At 34.6% G+C, this 21272-nt stretch overlaps 1 protein-coding gene across 1 annotated transcript; it reads left to right on the plus strand.

Annotated features, from left to right (window-relative positions):
- The first annotated feature begins 1312 nt into the window (after nucleotides 1–1312).
- LOC108994163 (homeobox-leucine zipper protein ATHB-21-like) lies at nucleotides 1313–3381 on the plus strand. Its single transcript, XM_018969282.2, has 3 exons — nucleotides 1313–1544; nucleotides 1654–1973; nucleotides 2837–3381. Exons 1-3 carry the CDS (start codon nucleotides 1451–1453, stop codon nucleotides 3077–3079), a joined length of 657 nt encoding a protein of 218 aa, XP_018824827.1. The 5' UTR covers nucleotides 1313–1450; the 3' UTR covers nucleotides 3080–3381.
- Nucleotides 3382–21272: the final 17891 nt, after the last annotated feature.

Here is a 21272-nt window from a genome sequence, read left to right on the forward strand (position 1 = left end):
AAAAGCTTGACATTTGAACATATGGTGAATCCAATGCCAGGATTTTAAAACTAAAATCATCAAATTTTAAAAATTGAACTCATTTGATGAGTCCAATACTAGTGCTCCCAAAGCTATATAGCTCATGATCTAAACGAGGACGGCTCGGCTGTAGAAAACATAGAAAGAGGAGAATACCACCCAATTGGACAACAAAAGTTGCTTGCAGCTTGTCCAAATCCACAGGCCAACCACCCATTTTGTTTACTGAATTCGAGGTGGTCAGGCTTGGGATCCCCACCCTCCATATAAATATATATATATATATATATCCAATATTTCCTAACAAGTTTGTGATAGTGATTCTTGTAGTTCTAGACTTCTGGGTTCATACCATAATGACCCTTTCCTTCTTACTTAATTACTTAATCAGGAAAGTCGATCTAATTAAACCCACACTGCCACACACTCTCTGGCATGGCCGGGGCTAGCAACATTTTTGTACGTCATGTGTTTGCAGAGTACTACTCCAATGTCCAGAGTACTGATCCAGGCCCCCCAACCTAGAAGATCGATCAACTATTTATAAGTAATCAGTGTCCCTTAATAATTAGGTCGACCATTTCTATTTGATCTGATGGTATCCGGCCGGAATGTTCGAATTCTTTACCTAATTAATTAACTGGTGTTTGTGTTTATAACAATCTCTTGCTGCATGTCTTGCATGCACCTCCATGCATCATGTCTTCCCTGCAGTCCTTCTCGGAACAGATTAATAATTTGGAACCATGAAATTTTTGAAAAACAACAAAAATAAACACATCAGATGGTGTTTTTATATATATATATATATATATATATATGTAAGTGCTTTATTAATAAATAAAAGTGACAAACTGTGACTGAAGGGAAGTAGTACTATTACATTTTATATATATTTTTTGACACAAATGTAGAGTAATATGGAAAACAAGGGCGATAATTCATCTTCTAAATCCGTTTAGATAGTAAAAATATTTTATCTCATTTTATTATTATATTTTTTTAAAATTTTTACATAAAATAAAATAAATAATTTAAATTTTTTAAACTTCAAAACAATAATAATATTCAAAAATAATATTATATCTAACAATATTTTATTTAATTTATATATATCTAAAATCAACTCACCTAAATTCACCTCACTGTTCAAACCGCACTGCATTCTACAAAAAAGAAAGGACATTTTGGTAATTAATAGAAGTTCTAAATGGGACACAGAAGTTGGGTAGCTAGCTATAGATAAGAATACACCTCGCTTATAAATATGGTGTGTCGTCGCTCCTAAGACATTCATCATTTCATGGAACAAACAGTATTGGCCATTTGGGTCTGATCATTAAGAACAAGAAAGAGAGAAAAAAGCTCATTTTTTGAGCGAGCCAGAGAAAGAAAAGGAGAGAGAGAGAAAGAGAGAGAGAGAGAGAGGATGCCAGCAAACATGAACCGTGAGGATGATCATATAGTACACTTCTCTCAATCATGCTATGCTGATGCATACACCCAAATGGTAACCCAACAAGGTTTGTTTAATTCTCTCTGAATTTAACTTAGGAAATCCATATTTTTTTATGCTGGTTTATGTGTAGTTTATATATGTATATATATCTATGCATGTTGAATAATTTACAGGTGATCAGACGTCAAAACCAATTCGACGACGCCGGAAGAAGAGTAAAGGAGGAAACGCCGGCGACGGAGGAGCGAAGAAGAGGAAGCTGAGTGAGAAGCAAGTGAATCTTCTTGAGGTTCACTTTGGAAATGAACATAAGTTGGAGTCGGAGAGAAAGGACAGGCTTGCTTCTGAACTGGGTCTTGAGCCTCGCCAAGTTGCCGTTTGGTTTCAGAACCGTAGGGCACGCTGGAAGAACAAGAAACTTGAGGAAGAGTACTCTGCTTTGAAGAAAGAACACGAAAGCACGATTTTTGAGAAATGCCAGCTTGAGTCTGAGGTCTCTCTCTGATCTCTCTCTCTCTATGTGCGTATCTGTTTTTTATCACTCATTTCTAGGCTTTAGTTTGTAAATTACGTACGTATCCCGTTTGCTTTCGGAGAAAAGGAAGATCACAAACTGAATTTGAAGCAATTAATATTTATATATATTTTTTCTTTGTTTTTGAGTTTGTGATGTGTGCAAAACAACCTTGCTCAAACCATTTACAAGATCAGGGACACTGTTTGGTTTCCGAGAAAAACAAAAGAAGAAAAAGGATTTCTAAGTCCGTTTTCTTTTTCTTTCTTTGACCTGTTTTCGAGTCTGTTTAGAATGCGAAACTCGAGCGTCGTCAAACCATTTGCAAGCTTAGTTCGGGTTTGTACTATAATTATGTATCTTTTTAAAAGTCCAAAACAAGGGGAGGGAGGCATACAAAAATAGTTATTTTTTTTTTGTTTTTGTTTTCCTTCTTGTTTCATTGTATCCAAACACATCCACTGAAAAAAACAAAAAGAACGAGATGATGACCCACTGTATAAGAACATGCATGAGCTCTTGGCTCGAAGAAAGCCATGCCACCCAGCTTTGTGAGTTAGGCTTTAGAAAAATCAACCAAACAAATACAGATAAGATAAGGAGAACAGCATAAGTAGTACTCCACCTCGCGAGACAACAAAAAAAGTCACAACATCCGACGTTGTCCGTACACTGTTGTTTAAGGTGGCTGCTGGGTGTTGGGCCTTCCCCAAGGCCCACTCACCACGTGATCGACGTACAGAATATTAATTAACTAACTTATTTTATGTTTTATTATATCACTCGCTAGATTCCTCTTACAGATCATGACACAATTAATCCCATAAATAAATTTGTTGCAGGTGTTGAAGCTGAAGGAACGGCTATCGGAGGCGGAGAAAGAGATTCAGCGGCTCTCCCAATTACCGGCCGAGACGGTTCCGAGTAACAGCACGAGTTCATCGCCGTCAGTGGACACCATGGCCGGCGCCGGCCAACCAGTTCTTGGGGAGTGTGAGATCATGGATACATACACCGATATTTTTAACACCACAACATTCTATTACGCTCATGCGGGCATGGATTGGATCAGCCAGTATATGTAGTATATATAGTTGATGATGCAGGATGCAGCTCTTTAATTTAGTATTTTGTAGATATTGACAATCTCTAATGTAATCATGATCATGACTTTAATTCCCCTCTTGATCTCAAGCTATCTATCTATCTATCTATCTAGCTAGTTAGTGTCTAATTCTCTGATCAGTGTATAATTAATAGGACTAGATGATGATTAGTACGTACGTTCTAGTACTGATCTTGATATGTTAATCAACTTATAATTTAGTAGTAGTTTGCTTGTTAACTGAAAGCTAGCAGATTTCTTAAATCGAGATTTCTTACAATCTTCTCATGCTTTAACGCTTTCTATATATAATTCAAATAGAGATCATATATAATACAGCATGCATGCATGCGAATCTCGCTGTATTAAATGTTATTCGATAATTGAAATATAAAAGAGATATTGTGACATGCACGGATCGGATCATAAGCATATTAATATATATGTTTGAAGATATGGTTCTCAATTAAGTTTATATATATATATATATATATATATATATAAACTCAATGAAACAAATTTTCTGCCACCAAGTAATTTAAGTAGTTTTTAGATGGCCGGGATGTTAAATTAATACATGCATCCACCAAAATCCATTTTGCACTCTATCTCGTTTGTAATTTAGATATTGAGACGTGAGATGAGATGAAATGAGATGAGATGAGATGAGAGAACGTTAAAAATTAATTAGATAAGACGTGTGGACTTTGCAATGGCTATGGATAAAGTTGTAGAGGGGCCTACTGATGGATGTTGAGGCCAATACAAAAGGATGACTTTCTGCATGCTACGAATTAAGAAGAGGATAAAAACAAACAAAAAATTAAGGACAGGAGCTAACTAGGGTTCGTTAACGTCAAAAGTCTCTCATCGATCTACGTCAAAAATATGCATGATATATATATGGATTGTCCCACATCGGCTAGTAGTGATCTTACTAGTGGCTTTATATTGAGAAAGACACCCTCTCATTCACAAGTGCTTTTGTGGGATAAGTTCTATATTGATATAATGTTATCATACCACTTTATTTTGTTCATTCATTTTAATTGTTTATACATTTAATTCTTTTTTAATTTTTTTTCTATTACTTTTTTTTTTCTCAGGAAAATAACTTGCATTAATAAATAGATATACTATTACAGACATATCATACATAGAAGCAAAGACATAAATAAAGCTAAACAAAGTGACTATTAGTGTATTAATATTTTTTTTTTTAAATATTTAAAAAATATTTGAAATTAAAAAAAAAGTACAATTCCAACTAGGCGACACACAGAGTGGGCACATGGAGACGACAGAGTAGCACCACTCTATATATATTTGGTCTCCCTCTTTTTCAAATGCATGCATGGTATATAAGATTGTGAAAACAATATCATATCACTATAAGAAATAAAGCTTTTATCGAGAAAAAAGTTTGCCGCTAAATATTGAATTTTCGTCGTAAATAGTTTTTTGCAAAGAAAAAAAACGTCACACATTTGTAAAAAATATCTCGTTGTTAAAAGTTATTAATGATGTGAAAAGCACACTGTTGCAAAAGATATAATATTTAGCGACGACAATTTCATCATAAGAAGGGTCTTATACTTGGTCCCAAAAAATCCCCATCAAACCAAAATTGTCGCAAAAACTAACGTAATTGTGACAAAAGATTTGGTTCTCATTAATATTAGACAATTAATGTCATCGCAGATACAAACATTATAGTGACCAAAATTACTGTCATTAATAGAAAATTATTTGCAAGGAAGTATTGTTGTCGTCAACCTAATTTTTGCTGTCAAAATTTATTTATAAAAAATAATACAATAAGAAGCTGGAGTCTAATATAGGTGCGAGTTAAATTCGTCGCTATTGTTTACTATTGGTGACGACTAACTCTTATTAGTACATACCATGATTTAGAATTGGTGACAAATATTTATCATCATAAATGGTGACATATATTTAGAATTAGTAACAAATATATTTCAGCATATATAATTGTACAATTCTTCATTTTTTATAAATAAAAGACCAAAAAAAAAAAAAAATCTAGTGATACAACAAAATGCATAAAATTAAAGTCATCATTTAAATCTAGTACCATTGTTCATAAAAATACTCAAATAAAGTTTGCTCTAATTTGCAAACTAAAATAGAAATGTGAAATTGGTTATCTCTTTAGGGCTTTCTATGAGTCTCTAATTGTGCGCCATAATTTATGAGAGGCGACAATCATATTTGCTTTGTTTCTTTATCATATTGTTGATATTTGATTGCATAGATTCTGCCATTTGCACCAACTGCTCCCATTTTTCCTTATAAACCTCTATCCCATTCTTGTATTTCTCTACTTGTTGAGTGAGTTGGATGACTTTAGATGAATGTGAAGATGTAGAGATGAAGGTAGGATTAATGTAGAGGGTGGTCCTAAGATATATAAAAATTTATATATAATAAGAATTAAAAAAATTATTTAAAACCGCGCATAAGTATATCGAAAGTTTCAAGTTTGAATGTAAAATAAAAATAAAAAATAAAAACATTTAACATGCCAATTGATCTCATTGTTCTTTCAACAAATAAATAGCATTAATTATCACATTCATTCTCAATATAGATCACTAACAGATATGTTATAAGAAATTCGTTATTTATTTTGCTTCAAAACATTATCCCAACAATATTAACAAATAAAAAAAGTTTGCTCAATTTGTTTTTATTTCGAAACCTGGTCTTAATAATGTTTATGACTTAAAGTTTTTGGTTTGTCTATATTGTTCAACTTAAATTTTCAAAATAAAAGGCAAAGAAAATTATCAATAAAAGATCATATTACAATATTCAAAACTAATTTAAACGTACATACAACATAATAAATAAAATTATAAAATTAGGATTTACATGATGAACCAATTGAAAAACCTCAATTATGGCATAAAACTTAAATATGTATTTCAATAGACCCCACCGCTAGGAGAAAAAAAGAAATGATGTGATCTCATTTTTTTTTTAATCCTATTAATTTTGAAAACACTTATTTTTATCATCTTTATAAATTTATGGCACAATTTAGGAAGAATTTGAACTATGTAATTGATATTTTATGCATTTTTACAGGAAAAATAGGAAAACTCACATTCAAATGTAAGTTAAATAATTTTGAATGTAAATTTCACTACAACAGAAGAGGCTTCTTGGGACAAAAAATTGTCCTAATATTAATGTCTCAAAAGGTATTTTGGGAGAAAAATTTTATTTTCGTCCAAAAATATATTTTCGCGATGAAATTGAGCAAAGCTGTTCGATAGAGTTCAAACGGAAAATGTTTTTTGGGACGATTTAGTTTCGTCCCAGATTTCCGGTCGGACGGTGAAGACATTACATTCGACTATGAATTATGTTTGAACGAATACTTCATGAGTGGTTGACGGAAACAAAATTCGTTCAAACGGAAATGCGTTTGAATGTTAACTTTGGTGGTCGAATAGACAACTATGTTTGAACACATTTGATGTCATTAGTAAGCATTCGAACATTTCTTACGTTCGAACAGTTTACGATTACTATTTGAACATCTATTATGGATTACAACCAAATGGTCTGTATCACTACTCGAATGGTTTGACTACTTCTGTTCGAACAGTTTTTAGTCGTTCAAACAATAACTAATTGATATTGCTCAATAATAAAAAATCAAATACACATACATAACATCTTAAAAAAATACATTACAAATTTGTTCAATACACATAAAAGTAGTCACATAAATGTGAACAAAATAAATAAAATAGTAATAGTGTTCATCGTACATAAACATATAATAAATCTGTACGTATAATGTAAATCAGTTGCTTGAAGGCTTGAATTGTTTTATAAGCATATGCATTTGGAGTTGTATCTCTCTTCTGAACTCCTCTTATTGTTATTCTTATTTCATTTGCATCTCCATGTCTGCTCGATGGGCCAATTGAGCCCCTAACTCATTCTGTCTTATCCTCAATTCCTCGATCTCAGACCTCACTTCCTCCAATGCTCTAAAATTGTTAGAAGCATTTTTGGATGATGAGGAAGAGCTAAAAAGCTTGATATAGAGACCCAAACTCCTCAAATATCTTGAATGTGGACCCAAAATTTTTGTAACAATTTTAACATCACTTGTTGAGGAATTTTGATTTGACGAAGAATCAGAACATAGGCAACCATTTTTTTCCTACACATAAGACAAAAAATTAATATTCTGACAAAAAATCTAAATATGTTTAATTAAAACAGATAATAATACTTACATAATTTTCACAGGCATCTGGATGAGTCCACTCTTCATTACGATCAATATGTGATGCAGCATATAATTTTGTTAGATCGTAATTGGTATCTAACTCATACTACATGAAACATATTTTATAGATATAAACTTATTACAATACATCCAAATAACAAACTATATAAAATGAAATATATATAATAACATTATCAATTTTTTAGAAAGGCAATAGAAAGATCTTAAGTCTGCATGATGATGAACCTTCAATTTTGATCTTTTTTTTTTTTTTTTTTTTAAAACTTCGTTGTTGCATAGAAATTGTAAATATTAGCAAGAGCAAATTATAAAATATGACTCGTAAAATAATTCATTTACCTTATATGTTGGATCCTCAAACATGTCAAAAAGTTCAATCAGAAGGTCAGACATCCTGAAAAGGATGTTGGCGTGCCTTGTCCTTACTCTCGAATTTATTATAATGCTCATAACATCTCGCTTTATATTTGTGAAATGCATTACACATAAGCTTATCAACAGTTTTACACTCCTCTTCGACCAAAATTTAGTTCAAAATCATTATTGAAAAAATATATACACAAAAAAATTATCATTTGCATATTTTATATTTTGCATACATATTAAATAATTTAGAAATCAATTAAACATTACCTAACAACGCTTCTTGATAAGTTTTTTCACATCTTGGAGGATTTTATGCCATGAACTCATAGCCAAATGTGCATAAGTCCGTGTAAGAGAGCACCCACATGTGATGCAAGCCAAGCTACTGGTTGTCCTTCACCTCTGATATGTTCGTCAAGAATGTTAATCTTAATATACCCATTTTACGATATTTTTCCAACGTTACGTCTCTAATAGTACCTCGATTTTGACGAGATTGTATGCTTAACTCTAAATAATATAATATTCGTTGTAAAAACGAAGTAAATGATGGTTAGAAATGAAGTAATATTTATAAATTACCTTAATTGAAACAAAATTATTATTAGATTTTTACCTTGTTATGGAGAGTTAATCTCTAGTGGTGAGTCAAACGGAGAATTATGAACAGGTGGAGATGGGATGCAAACTTCCTTTCTGTTCAGTGGCATATTTTCAAAGCACTGATACATGCATTACATAAAAAGATTTGGCATAAAGTTTCATGTGAATACAAATTAGTCAATCATCTATATCAATTTCAGTTGACCATTCGCCCTCACCATCTATAAATACTTTAGATTAGTTAATATTTTTCTCAACTATTGCATCAACAATTTCAACCTCAATATCTTCCCTATATAATGGAATTATATCATATTGGCTCAAATTCACAAACAAATTAAAGATATACTTCTTGAGTAGATAGATCATCTTCTTTTTCGACTTGTCCCTTTGTTTTGGGAATAACATCATATATATTTCTTAGAGAAAATTTTTCTACCACTCGCCGTTGATTTCCTAACTCAGGATTATCTAAGCAGAATACTTGAGATGCTTAGGAATCCAAAACAAAAGAATCATCTTCATACAATTTTTGCGATGTATTAATACTCAAGAAATATTCATCATCGCGCACTCCCCTTCGAGGATTACTTAAATCCCACCAATCACACTTAAACAAATATACCACAAGCTTCTCCAAATATCTCATTCCCATTATATCGACAGTAACTCATAGAAATAAATGTTTTTTCTGTCATGAATACCTTCGACTAAGACATTACTATTTTGTATTTTCATATAGTGTTCTTGATCTATTGTGTGATACCTACTTTATCAAAAAATATATGTAGAATATCGAGTAGTGCGTCTCAAGGGACCACGTGCCAATGCATACAATTTGTCCAAGATATCGTTTGGATTACTTGTATGCATTTGTATAACATACATATTGAATAAAGTATATACATACAAAAATAAACAATCATAATATTAATGTGGTCCATCAAACTCGCATTTGCAATGTCATTACCAGTTATTCAAATAATTTCAGGAACTCTTCTTCATATTTCTAGTTTATATCATTTACTCTCAATTCTTTGAATATGTTAACATGATCATTGATATTGAAGATTACCAAATAATTTATAATCTTATATTTTTTTAAGGAAATTAAAATATTAATTAACAAGCAATGACAATTTACTTGAAGTGGTTCTTTATCTCACAGCTATTGTGTAGCACGTACCACTGACATTTCTCGAACGCTCAATGATTCGATCGAATGGTATAACACAAAAAAATTTCTCATTATTTTAATTAATATATAATTTTGTAAAGGTTTATGTATCATATTTTATAAATAATTTTTTTAATTTTATTTCTTAAATTTCAGGTTGTCAATGTCTTAGGGGACGGAAGCGTGGCAGACCAGGGCAACCCTCCAGCAAAAAATTTTGAGATAGAACCATTTTATTGGGGTGTCAGAAGAAGATCTCTGACTTTCAAGATCTTCTCTGGGAGGATCGTTCCTTGACAACCGTCTTCATCGAGCGTGGTTGGACACCAATCCTTAACTAGAAGGACAAATGATGGCACCTTATTTCCTATATCGACATCATCTCTAAGTTTTATAGAGAGTTCGATGGTGCCAGACGAGATGAAGAGGCATACACGATCTCGGTTTGGGGAGCCTCAATTACATTTTCAACGAACAGACTCGGCCGATTTCATTGGTATCCCTTGATTGCGCACTGCATATCTAAACGTGGTGCTAATGAGTCTACAGCTTCTATGATGGGGAGACGGCTGAGGACGAGGCCTCTAATAGAAATAGACTCGATGGCCTCGATGATCACGAAGTGAGGCAATTGGTTGTTGGTGCAAATGCTTCTCCCTATGATGGGACAAAAAGCATCAAACATACTGATTTATTATGTTTCTCCAAGATTATTAACTTTATCATCGCCAATAATATTAATCCTTGGCAGCACAAGACTGAAGTTGGCATGGATCCAACGAGATTTATGATATGCGTCGCTTGTAGGGTACCTATCGACCTAGTGGGCTATATATTCACTAGGAATCAATTAGAAGCCCACTACATTACGACTAATATATTGCCATTTAGAATCCTGATCACACAATTTCTGCTACATGCTGGGGTCCTGCCAGATATTACTGAATGTGTTCAGGAGCCAATTGGACCGATCAACTCCTCCATCTTGTCATGAAACACAAGACAATTGAGATTTCGTCTTCATGCTCTTATTACAAAGCCGGTTGAGAGACTCAGGGAGATGCACACATGAGATCAGATCATGGAATATAGATTGGTAAGACATCCACACAAACGGCATAATGCACTGCTATTTGTGAGGAGATTGCAGATATAATGAGTGCAAAGATCCACTCACAAATATCATAGGTGATTGATGCAGTGTGTACAAAGATCCCAAGTGTCATCTCTGACTTACGTACAGAGATTACTGCTAGTATCTCTAACTTATATACAGAGATTGATACCATCTCTATGACTCAAGTCATGATCAGTACTCGGCTAACACACCTTGAGACAGGCCTAGATGGAGTCGAGGATGTGATTTTTATGATCAGTAGTAGTCTGTATCTTTTATTATTTTTATTTTGTTTTTTGTATGGACAATATTTTATGTTCTGTAAAATAAATTTACTTATCAATCGTCATTTTCTTTTCTAAATTAATTATTGATTTCTATTATATGTATTCTTTAATTGCTAAGTTATTTATAAATTAAATATTTCTCCATAATTAAGTAAGGTATCGTGTTGGCATCAAAACTTGTAAAAATTATGTTATCGTTAAAATGTAATATATAACCATTTGAATGTTTCTCCATTCCCGCCAGATATTTCTACAATAAATTTCCATTCTAACTCTTTGTTTTACATTTGAACATCGATTAACCTATTTATTCGAACGGTATAATAAGTTGTTCGAACAGTAAGTCAATGTCCCGCTAAATCTAGTGACTTAACCTGTCAATTTACCGTTTGAACAGATATTAAATATGTATTTTTTTATGTTTGAAAATATTTCTGCAATTAATCTCTGTACGAACTCTTTAATTTACATTTGAACATTGATTAATATATACGTTCAAACTATGTTGTAATATGTTGTTCGAATAGTAAGTCAATATTCTGCTAAATTTAGTCACTTAACGCGTCTAATTCTCATTCGACCATATATAGTATCCGTTTGAATATTTATTTTATTATATTCGAATGTTTTAGTAAGTGTTCGAACGATTATTTTATTTGGGACAAGACTTCTCGTCCCTGCATATATCGTTTGAAAAAAATATGTATTATTCGAAAGGTTAATGACTTACATCTATTTTTAGTGACGAAATTTGAATTTTGTCCCTACAACTCATTTTTTGGGACGATTTTCATGTTGTCCAAAAAAAGTCCCAAAATCTTATTTTTGTTGTAATGTTTTACATTAATTTGTTTAAATCGAATATTACATTTGAACATGCATTTCAATTCATTTCGAATGCTTAAACGTTCGAGCTAACAAAACCGACATTAGAATAGGCAATGCATTACATTCGAATGTAATCATGTCCATTCGAATGAAATTGTACTTTCATTCAAACATTGTCTTAATTTATATTCTAATGTAATCAGCACTAGAGTTCTAACATCACTTCCAGTACATCCTAGTGTTGTTTACACTCAGACTTTAGTGAATTATTGTTTGAACTAAAAGAAATCGAACGTAATTATTTTACATTAGAACGTATATGATACACACATTTTAACTTCAAAGTTGAACAATATAATTTTACAAACGAACATAGATTTGGTTATTGATAACTTGTAATTACAGTTATTAAAATTTGGTTACTTACTCCTTTTTTCATTTGACGATATATTTTTAAATTCTGAGTAAATGTATTCATCATTTTGATCTACTTTTGAAAAAGTATTTACCGACTTTTAAAATTATTGAGGGATCTCATGTATTTATACTACTTATAACGATAATAGATATACACTTCCTTTAGCCTTTAATTGTCTCTATTTTTAGTTAAATTTTATCTTTATTCTCAAAACATAGCAAACATGGTTGCATATGCATAAAAATCTAAACATGATTGTATATTTTGTTTTTACTAGGGTTGAAAGAAAATGTACGTGGACACGAGGCGTAAAAAATCTAAACGCTAACATGAGTTTGTACATGTCAGTTGTTCATGATCTCCGTTGAGGGATGACCATGAACTATCGGGCCATAATCCTACAATAATTGTTGATAAAATGACTTTTTCGTAGTTATCATCTTTCAGAAGTTTTCTCTAGTTAAATTGAGATATGTTAACCCCTAAGGGATTATATCATTTACTTTGCTTAACATTTAAGAGAATATTCATTCATGGTATTTTCTCTATTCTTCTACAAATTGTGTTGCAAATTCCTTTATCAAATTTGTAAACAAGATGATTGATCTTAGCTTCACTCTCTTGAACTACATTCACGTGGACTTTTAAGGAATTCCTTGCACATAATCTCATTAGGTTGAGGACAAAACAACTGAATATATCTTCCAAAAAAGTTGTATATGCAAGTTAAGGCCTTTTCCTGTACAACCTCCATGACTTCATCCATCTAAGCTTACATTTACGTGACTCGCAATTACAATTTTTCCAAGACTTTTGGCTTCGGTCTTTCCTTTAGGATATTTTGCTCTACTTACAAACTCTCGATCTTCACCAATTTGATGTTAGGATGATTCTTACTTCTTGATGTCCACAAGCTATTAAACGAAGATGTCATGCCTCTACTGAGGGTGAAATATTTAACTTAAAATCTACAATAACAATAATTTAAATAAAAAAAATCCTCTAACATCAATTATCTCAACAATTCTTCCAAAGAAAATAACTCGACACTAATAAATATTATCTAAAATCTCACAAATTATCCTATGTCACCTAACACTTATCGCACATTTCTCTTCTAATTCTAACACTTGTCATCTATTTCAACAGTCACAACCATCAAAATCATCTAAAAAATAGTGGAGATAAACAAGTCAGTTATCAACAACTCAGTAAATAACAAACGTATACTTGTGTATAAATATGACCTAGTTATAAAATGTATAACAAAACAGTCTAAAAAATAATAGTGGCATTTCAAAAGCATTTCATCCCAATAATATTATAAACAAAATATTTTTGGCATTAGCATAACTGAAATAGTATCATAAAATAGCATAGGCCATGTTTACCCTTGTGGCAAAGTTGTGCAAACCCCTACTGCCAATCGGGTAGAAACAAAAAGTTAAATGTGAGGGCCAAGCCTAATAAGAAAGAGGACAAACCATTCTTGTAGTTGAAGGAAAGGCGAAGATGAGGAACACTCCAATGGTCTAAAGAATCAACAGTGGGAAACACATAGTGTAGCTTGTCCAACATCTGAGCAAGCAAGCACCTTGTGAGCGGCCGGTTGAAATGTCCCAGAGTTAGATGGATATGAGTGTCTTGACCATGGATATCAAGCTAAAAACATTGCCTACTATGAGGACGAGGACGATGAGCTAAAGAGACTGATGAGCTCGGGTTAGATACGAACTACCCGTCCAAAGTGAGATGGGATTACTTGTCCAACAGGAGCAACGATCAAGGACTGACCCAAACCCACACTCCATCTGAAAGGCCACATCCGAATTGGCTTTGTAATGAAAGGTAAAGGCACGTCAAGTCGTGTTATTAGGACTCAAAAGTATGGCCCAACACCACGTGTAGAACCCTCGTTCAATGAAGGACTAATGAGTTGGCAAACCGATGGGGTGTGAGGACCATACCCTGGTCACTTGTCTTTATCAACTTGTAGCATGAAGAAACAAGGATGATGGACCCATATCCAAGCATACCTGGAGCCATAGATACGTCAAAAAAGACACTTGACAATCCCACTCTATTTAAAGGACTAAGGAGCTTGAGAAGATGATTGTTATTGCAAGCAAGGAGCAAAGAGGCAACAAGAAAGCTTCCGACATAGGAATATAAGTTAGCTTCTAAAAAAATATTTGGTAATATGGGTGAATATTGTGTGTAAGAGACATTGCATTATTTCTACAACTTCGCCCCCATTCTACAAGCATGAATAAATACTGCAAGTATTATGTTTCTATCTATATTTTCTCGTCGTTTTCAATGTTTCAAATGTTTTTCATATTTTAGTTGTTTTCCATACTTGGTACTGAGTCCCTGTGCAGGAACCCTGGATATCGGGGTGTGTGTGTGTGTGTGAGTAGTTGCCTCACCTAATACTCGGGATGTGGGACCTCTAGTGTATCACGTGCTGATGTCTTCGAGTTGGTTGGCTGAGTAGAGTAGCATCCTCAGTGCAACAAGTATCTGTGTATGTGTGTGTGCTTGCATAGCGGATGAATGCCTAAGTGTAAGCCTACGAGAAACTATGTATGTGATGACCAACTATGTGATGAAGAATGCTACTTGGCTGAAATAGGTTGAATACTAGTTTTTATAGGTTTTCTACTTCTATGGAGATGGGTCATTTATCATTATAATATTATTAATGTGTATGATCTATTTTGCATAAAGAGATGGCAATGTCCTGAGAGGATGATTCCTCGCCATGCCTATATATGTGTGTGTGTGTGTGTGTGTGTGTGTGTGTGTGTGTTTGTGTTTTCACTAAGAGGGTGATCCATCGTAAGGTTTTGAGGATGCACGTAGTTGTAAGACTGAGGGTGATTTCTCTCCATGCATATACGTGTTCTTCTAGTATTTACATGAAAATTTTTCATAGCATTTTTGTTAAAATTATCTCTCATTAGCAGTCTTGTCATAGTCACCCAACCTCTCTATAGTTTCATTATCAGGACCATAAATTTTGATGCAGGTACAAATCCTGACATGACACCCAAGTAAGAAGAGTCAATCTTGCCCGAGTCTTGATAACAGAGATTATGACACGTCTTGTGCCTTTTGTAGGATGTACAACACTAAGCCTAAAGCTCATTTGTAATTAGTCTGCCACTTATGGCGACTAATTTTATGTACTCTAGATGATGTAATGTTTTGAGGTTAATGAAGAGAAATAATCATCTTTTGCATAAACTTTAGCATTTTGGTTTTGGAATGATAATGTTGTTATTGCAACTTGTTGTATTAAATTTTGCTATGATATCATAAATCGAATATTTTACATGTGTACTTCCCTCTAGATTGCTACACGCCTAGATTTCCTCTAGGGTGTTGACCGATTAGTCAATATCCTTGGCATTACAAAACCTCACCTAGTCTTTCATGAGGGACGGGGTGCCACAACTTGGTATCAGAAAGCGTGTTTTATGAGAGACTCTGGACAACTCTTAGGAGTATAGGACAGTACCAGAAAATATAAATTGATTTAGTACGATAGGTTGAAATTTCTAGTGTTAAGCTTGAACTGTGCTTAGGATGGTGAGGTGGGATAGCATGTAATAGACTCGGGTTATGTTTTAGGATTTAAATATGGTGCAATCGAGAGTTCCATGAGGAGAGTGAACACCAAGTGGTCACAAGGAAGGATCAATTGATGGAGGAAGGGACGAGAACTAGCTAGACTGCTAAACTGAATATCGAATATGAACAACAATATGAGATGTATTCCTGTCACATGCAAGTTCTGTCGGTAGGAACCTCCATAGAGGAAGGAAGAGGATGTATGTACGAACGATTTTTGGCTCATCGCTACCCTAGATTCTTCGAAAATGCAGGACTGGCGAGGGTGGAAAAGTGGATATCCAATATAGAAAGGATGTTTGAGGTATGTGGATGCACCGAGGACTAGAATGTGCTATATGCAAGCTACCTATTCTAGGGAGAAGCTTCTTTGTGGTGGGATATTCAGAGGCAATTCCTTACCAGGGAACTAGGAGACAAGGGAAGGATTTCATGGGAAAGGTTCAAGAAAGGATTTGATGATCGGTACTTCCCTGAGATTATAAGGAATCAGAGGTCAAAAGACTTCGCTAACTTAAGAGAATATGACGGCGTAATAGTATACCGCCATATTTATGGAGTTGGGAAGGTTTTCCCCTCACTTTATTTCTACGGAAGCCATGAGGCTGGAACGATTTTAGGACGGGTTACAAACCAACATTAGAACGCAAGTATCTTGTTTGGAGATTATGGATTTTCATAAACTAGTTCATAAGGCATCCATAGTTGAGTGGGAGCAACAAAACTTGTTGGTCGTATCCCCAAATCTAAAGAAATGTATGCTAGTAGGCGAATGGAGGAGTTTAGAGCTCTACAGCAATTCGTGTCTAGAACCGTGAGCAACCACCAATCGTTCCAAGTTCACGAGCGGGCAGAAGGATGCCAGTATGTAATGTTTGTCATAGGACTCATGAATGGGACTATTGCCAAGCCCAGAATGCGTGCTATAGATGTGGACAGACGAGGCATTTCACTCGGGATTGTCCTCAGGCACCCTTGATACAGTGAATGATGAGAAGAGGAGGACGTGAAGGTCTAAGGCAGCCTGTGCAAGCCAGTGTATGCGCACTTACCCTAGGAGAAGTCGATGAGGACGCCATAAAGGCATAAGAAGCTTGCGTTATCATAAATATGAGGTTATTACCTGCCTTAGAGCACTCCGAATGGATTCTTCATCCTATCTTTTAAAATATATCATCAAAATCCACTTTTTCTATTTTACGTACTGACTTTTACAATATGTCATCCATCAGTTTATATATTTTTTCTTTATATCATTTAAATATTAAAATTTTTAAGATTTTTTATTCATTTCAAATATGTTCTCTAATTGCCAATAATATCTTCATATCTTTTGCTATTTGCAATACCTCCCCATATACAATGTTATATAATTATGTCTTATTTTAAATTAATCCAAATTTATAAACTAAACCAATATATAAATTAATTTAAAAAAATATTATATAATAAAAATATTCTCAAAGTATATACAATAGGGTTGTTACATGTTTACAAGGATATACAACCTGATTGGAGTCATATGCAGTTTTTTTTTTTATTATTATTATTCATGTGCAGCTTGCTTTTATATATATAGACCGATTATTGGAGTCACCCTAGCCAACACAGAGGAAAGCATGGGAACGAGAGAGAGAGAGAGAGAGAGGCCTGAAATTAAAATAGAAAATATGGAAGAAATGGGGAAAATCAACCACTGAAGAGAGAGAAATTAATTTAAAATGTCTACAGCCATGAATAGTGTCCTTTACATGTAGTAAAATTACTGTAGCAAAATCTAAAATAAAGATTATATAAAAGATCCATTGGACGTCACTTTTGTACAAATTTCTTTATATTTTAAAGGCAACTGTATTTTACAATATCTATTGGGAGTGCTCTTACTTAACTTTCTTTTTAGCAGTCCTTTACATATAGTAAGTAGTGGAGATCATCATAAGAAGAGTTAGAGTGTCGCAAGTTTACACAAGTGCCTTATTTGACAAGGGAGCTTCTCAGTTGTTTGCATCTTCCATGTTGGTTAGGATGGATGGCCTTCAGCCACAACCAATGAACCAAGGAGTCATAGTGGCTCTACCAAATGGAGAAATGGTATTTGTACCAAGTTAGTTATGGGATGCCCGTTGGAAATAGAGAGTTTGGTTGGAGGCCGATCTAATATATTCGGTAAGTTTGGATTTGATGTTATTTTGGGAATGGATTAATTGTTTAGACATTTTGCAAGTATAAATTGTCGTTCGAGAATGGTAACCTTTTAGGTACTATGAATGGAGGCTAGGATCTTTAGAGGAAGCAAATTGTACACCTTACCCCAAATTATCACCTCACTACAAGTTAAGAAAGAGTTGATAAAAGAGGTTGAAGTCTACCTAGTACACCTGACCTCGAGAAAATGGACATGTAAAAAGGTGGAAGACATGTCAGTAGTAAGATAATTTTTGTAAGTCTTTGAGGAATTGCCAAGGATGCCCCCTACCAAGGTGATTGAGTTCGCAATTGATTTAGAACTAGAGATGATCTGTTGGACACCCTATAAGATGACCCCAATGAAGTTGAAGGAACTGAAGAATCAATTGCAAGAGTTATTGGTAAAAGGGTTCATTAGACCCAGTATCTCACCTTGGGGAGCGCTGGTACTATTTGTGAAGAAGAAAGATGGAATCCTTGGAATGTGCATTGATTATCGAGAGTTGAACAATGTGACCATTTAAAGTAGGTACCCATTGCCTAGGGTAGATGATCTGTTTGATCACCTACAAGGAGTTGCAATCTTTTCTAAGGTCAATCTTAGATCTGGGTACCATCAACTGAGGATTAAGGAAGGTGGTGTATCTATGGTGGCTTTCTGGACTAGGTACGGTTACTATGAGTTCACCGTAATGCCTTTTAGGTTGGCGAACGCCCCAGTAGCCTTTATAGATCTCATGAATAGGGCATTCTAACCATTCTTGTATTTTTTCATAGTGGTGTTCATAGATGATATCTTAATATGCTCTCGAAATTTTGAGGAGCACGAAGATCACTTAAGGATAGTGCTAAGGACCTTCCAGAACTACCAATTGTACGCAAAACTCACCAAGTGTGAATTCTAGTTGGAGGAAATAAGATTTCTAGGCCATATAGTTTCTTAAAAGGAAATCATGGTGGACCTAGCAAGGTGGAGGGGGTGATGGATTGGAAATGAATCAACTCGGTACAGAAGATTAGAAGTTTCTTGGGGTTAGTCGGTTACTATCGTCGTTTCGTGGAAAGATTTTCTAAGTTGTCAAGCTCTCTCACGACATTGACCAGAAATGATACTAAGTTCATTTGGATTGATCTGTTCGAGCAGAGCTTTGAGAACTGAAGAGGTGGTTAACCACGACACCTGTTTAAGCCCTAACAGAGCCGAATAAACCATTCGTAGTATTTAGTGACAAATCAAAGTATAGTTTAGAATGTGTTCTGGTGTAAGAAAGCAAGGTGATAGCCTATACATCCAAATAGTTGAAAAACCATGAGAAGAATTACCCCACTCAGATATGGAATTAGCAGCAATAGTGTTTGCCCTGAAAATATGGCGACACTACCTATATGGGGAAGAGTGCAAGGTGTACACGGACCACAAGAGCTTAATGCACTTGCTTACTCAAAAGAACTTTATCGTGAGACAACAGAGATGGTTGGAGACCTTCAGCGATTAACAGTGTGAGATTAAGTACCACAAGGATAAGGCTAACTTAGTCGTTAATGCCATAAGTCATAAATCAAAGGCCAAGGACAAGCAAGAAACTTCGGAGGTAGATTTACTGTTAGAAGACATGATGCTTTTACTAGTAAAGGACAGGTCTTCAGAGGAGGTTCTTGCCGCTTTACAGTAGATGACGAAAAATTGGTGAAGGTGAAGGACCTTCCCAGTTTATCTTAGGCGAAGATGAGATCTTATAGTTCAGAGGGCAAAAAGCGATCCCAAATTACCCAGAGGTTATACAAAGAATTTTGACAAAAACTCCTTCATCACCATACATCATGCATCTAGGAGGAACGAGAATGTATTGAGATCTCAAGAACGGATATTAGTGGAAAGGAATGAAGACGAACATCGCTCATTTTATCGAGAGATATGATGCATGTAAAAGGGAAAAAGCAAAGCATTAGCAACCGGTAGGAAACCTACAGCCCTTACCCATTCCTAAATGGAAATAGGAAGACGTTGCAATGGATTTCGTGTTGGGATTACCTCGAACATTGAAGGTAAAGATGTGATATTGGTAGTAGTCGATCGATTGTAAGAGTTTTCACTTCTTACAAGTCATTATAGTGGATACAATGAGCAAACTCACCCAAATGTATATAAGGGAAGTGGTGAGGTTATGGAGTGCCCAAGACTACAAAGGGAGATGGGCACGAAATTGAAACTCAGTCGTGCCTACCACCCTAAGACGGATGAACAATCTACATTTATGCCCATAAAGTGCCTTATATGGGGTCATCTGGATAATCGCTTGATAACTATTATTGTATACAAACTCAATAAGGGGAATGTGCTGCTCCCAGGGTCCCTTAAAATCCAATATATAGGCCCTTAACATGTCCTCCAAAGTTTCCGATTGTCCATCTATCTACGGGTGATAGCCATTGTTGAACTTTAGTTTCGTGCACATTGCGCTTTGTAAGCTCTTCCAAAGATGAGATGTAAGCTTAGGGTCTTGAGTCGATACTATGGTTTTAGGGACTCCATGTAATCTTACTACTTCTCTTATATACAGTTGGTTGATCTTGTTTATCGTATTTGAAGTAGTGACCACAAGAAGTGAGCACTCTTGGTTAACTGATCAATCACAAACCATATTGCATCCTTACCTGTCGGAGTTCGGAGTAATCCTACTACGAAGTCCACAACGATATCTTCTCATTTCCATTCGAGAATGGGTAAAGGTTGCAGGTTCCATATTGGTCATTTATGTTCCGCCTTTACCCTTCTACACATATCACATTTCTCAACAAACTAATCGATGTCTTTCTTCATCCCTTCACACTAGTATCCTCTCTTGAGATCTCAGTACATCTTAGTTTCGCCTGGATGCATAGATTATGTAACAACCCTATCCTAAGTTTAGGCCATAAATATTATTATTATTATTATTTTTATCAGATTATTAGAGTTTTGGATTTGAATTTAAATCTTGTTTCTTCCTATCCCTACGACTTTAACGCAACAACTTGCATGGGAGATATACATTCTCAAACTCATGCACTTTCACTTCTCTTTTTTTCTAGGGTTTTCCTTTTTGGTTCTCAACCAGCTAGGCCTATAAATATCGATAGCCACTGCTGCCCAAGTTGTTTCCTCTTCGTAAATTACCATGGAAACCAAACCCGTACGTCACTCAGTTGATGAGTAGTTTCTCCTCTGCACGTCTCAGCCTTGCTTCACAGCAAACCTCCACCGCGGCAACTCCACTGTC

This window comes from Juglans regia, chromosome 2 (assembly GCF_001411555.2).
Source record: "Juglans regia cultivar Chandler chromosome 2, Walnut 2.0, whole genome shotgun sequence".
Lineage (NCBI taxonomy): Eukaryota > Viridiplantae > Streptophyta > Magnoliopsida > Fagales > Juglandaceae > Juglans > Juglans regia.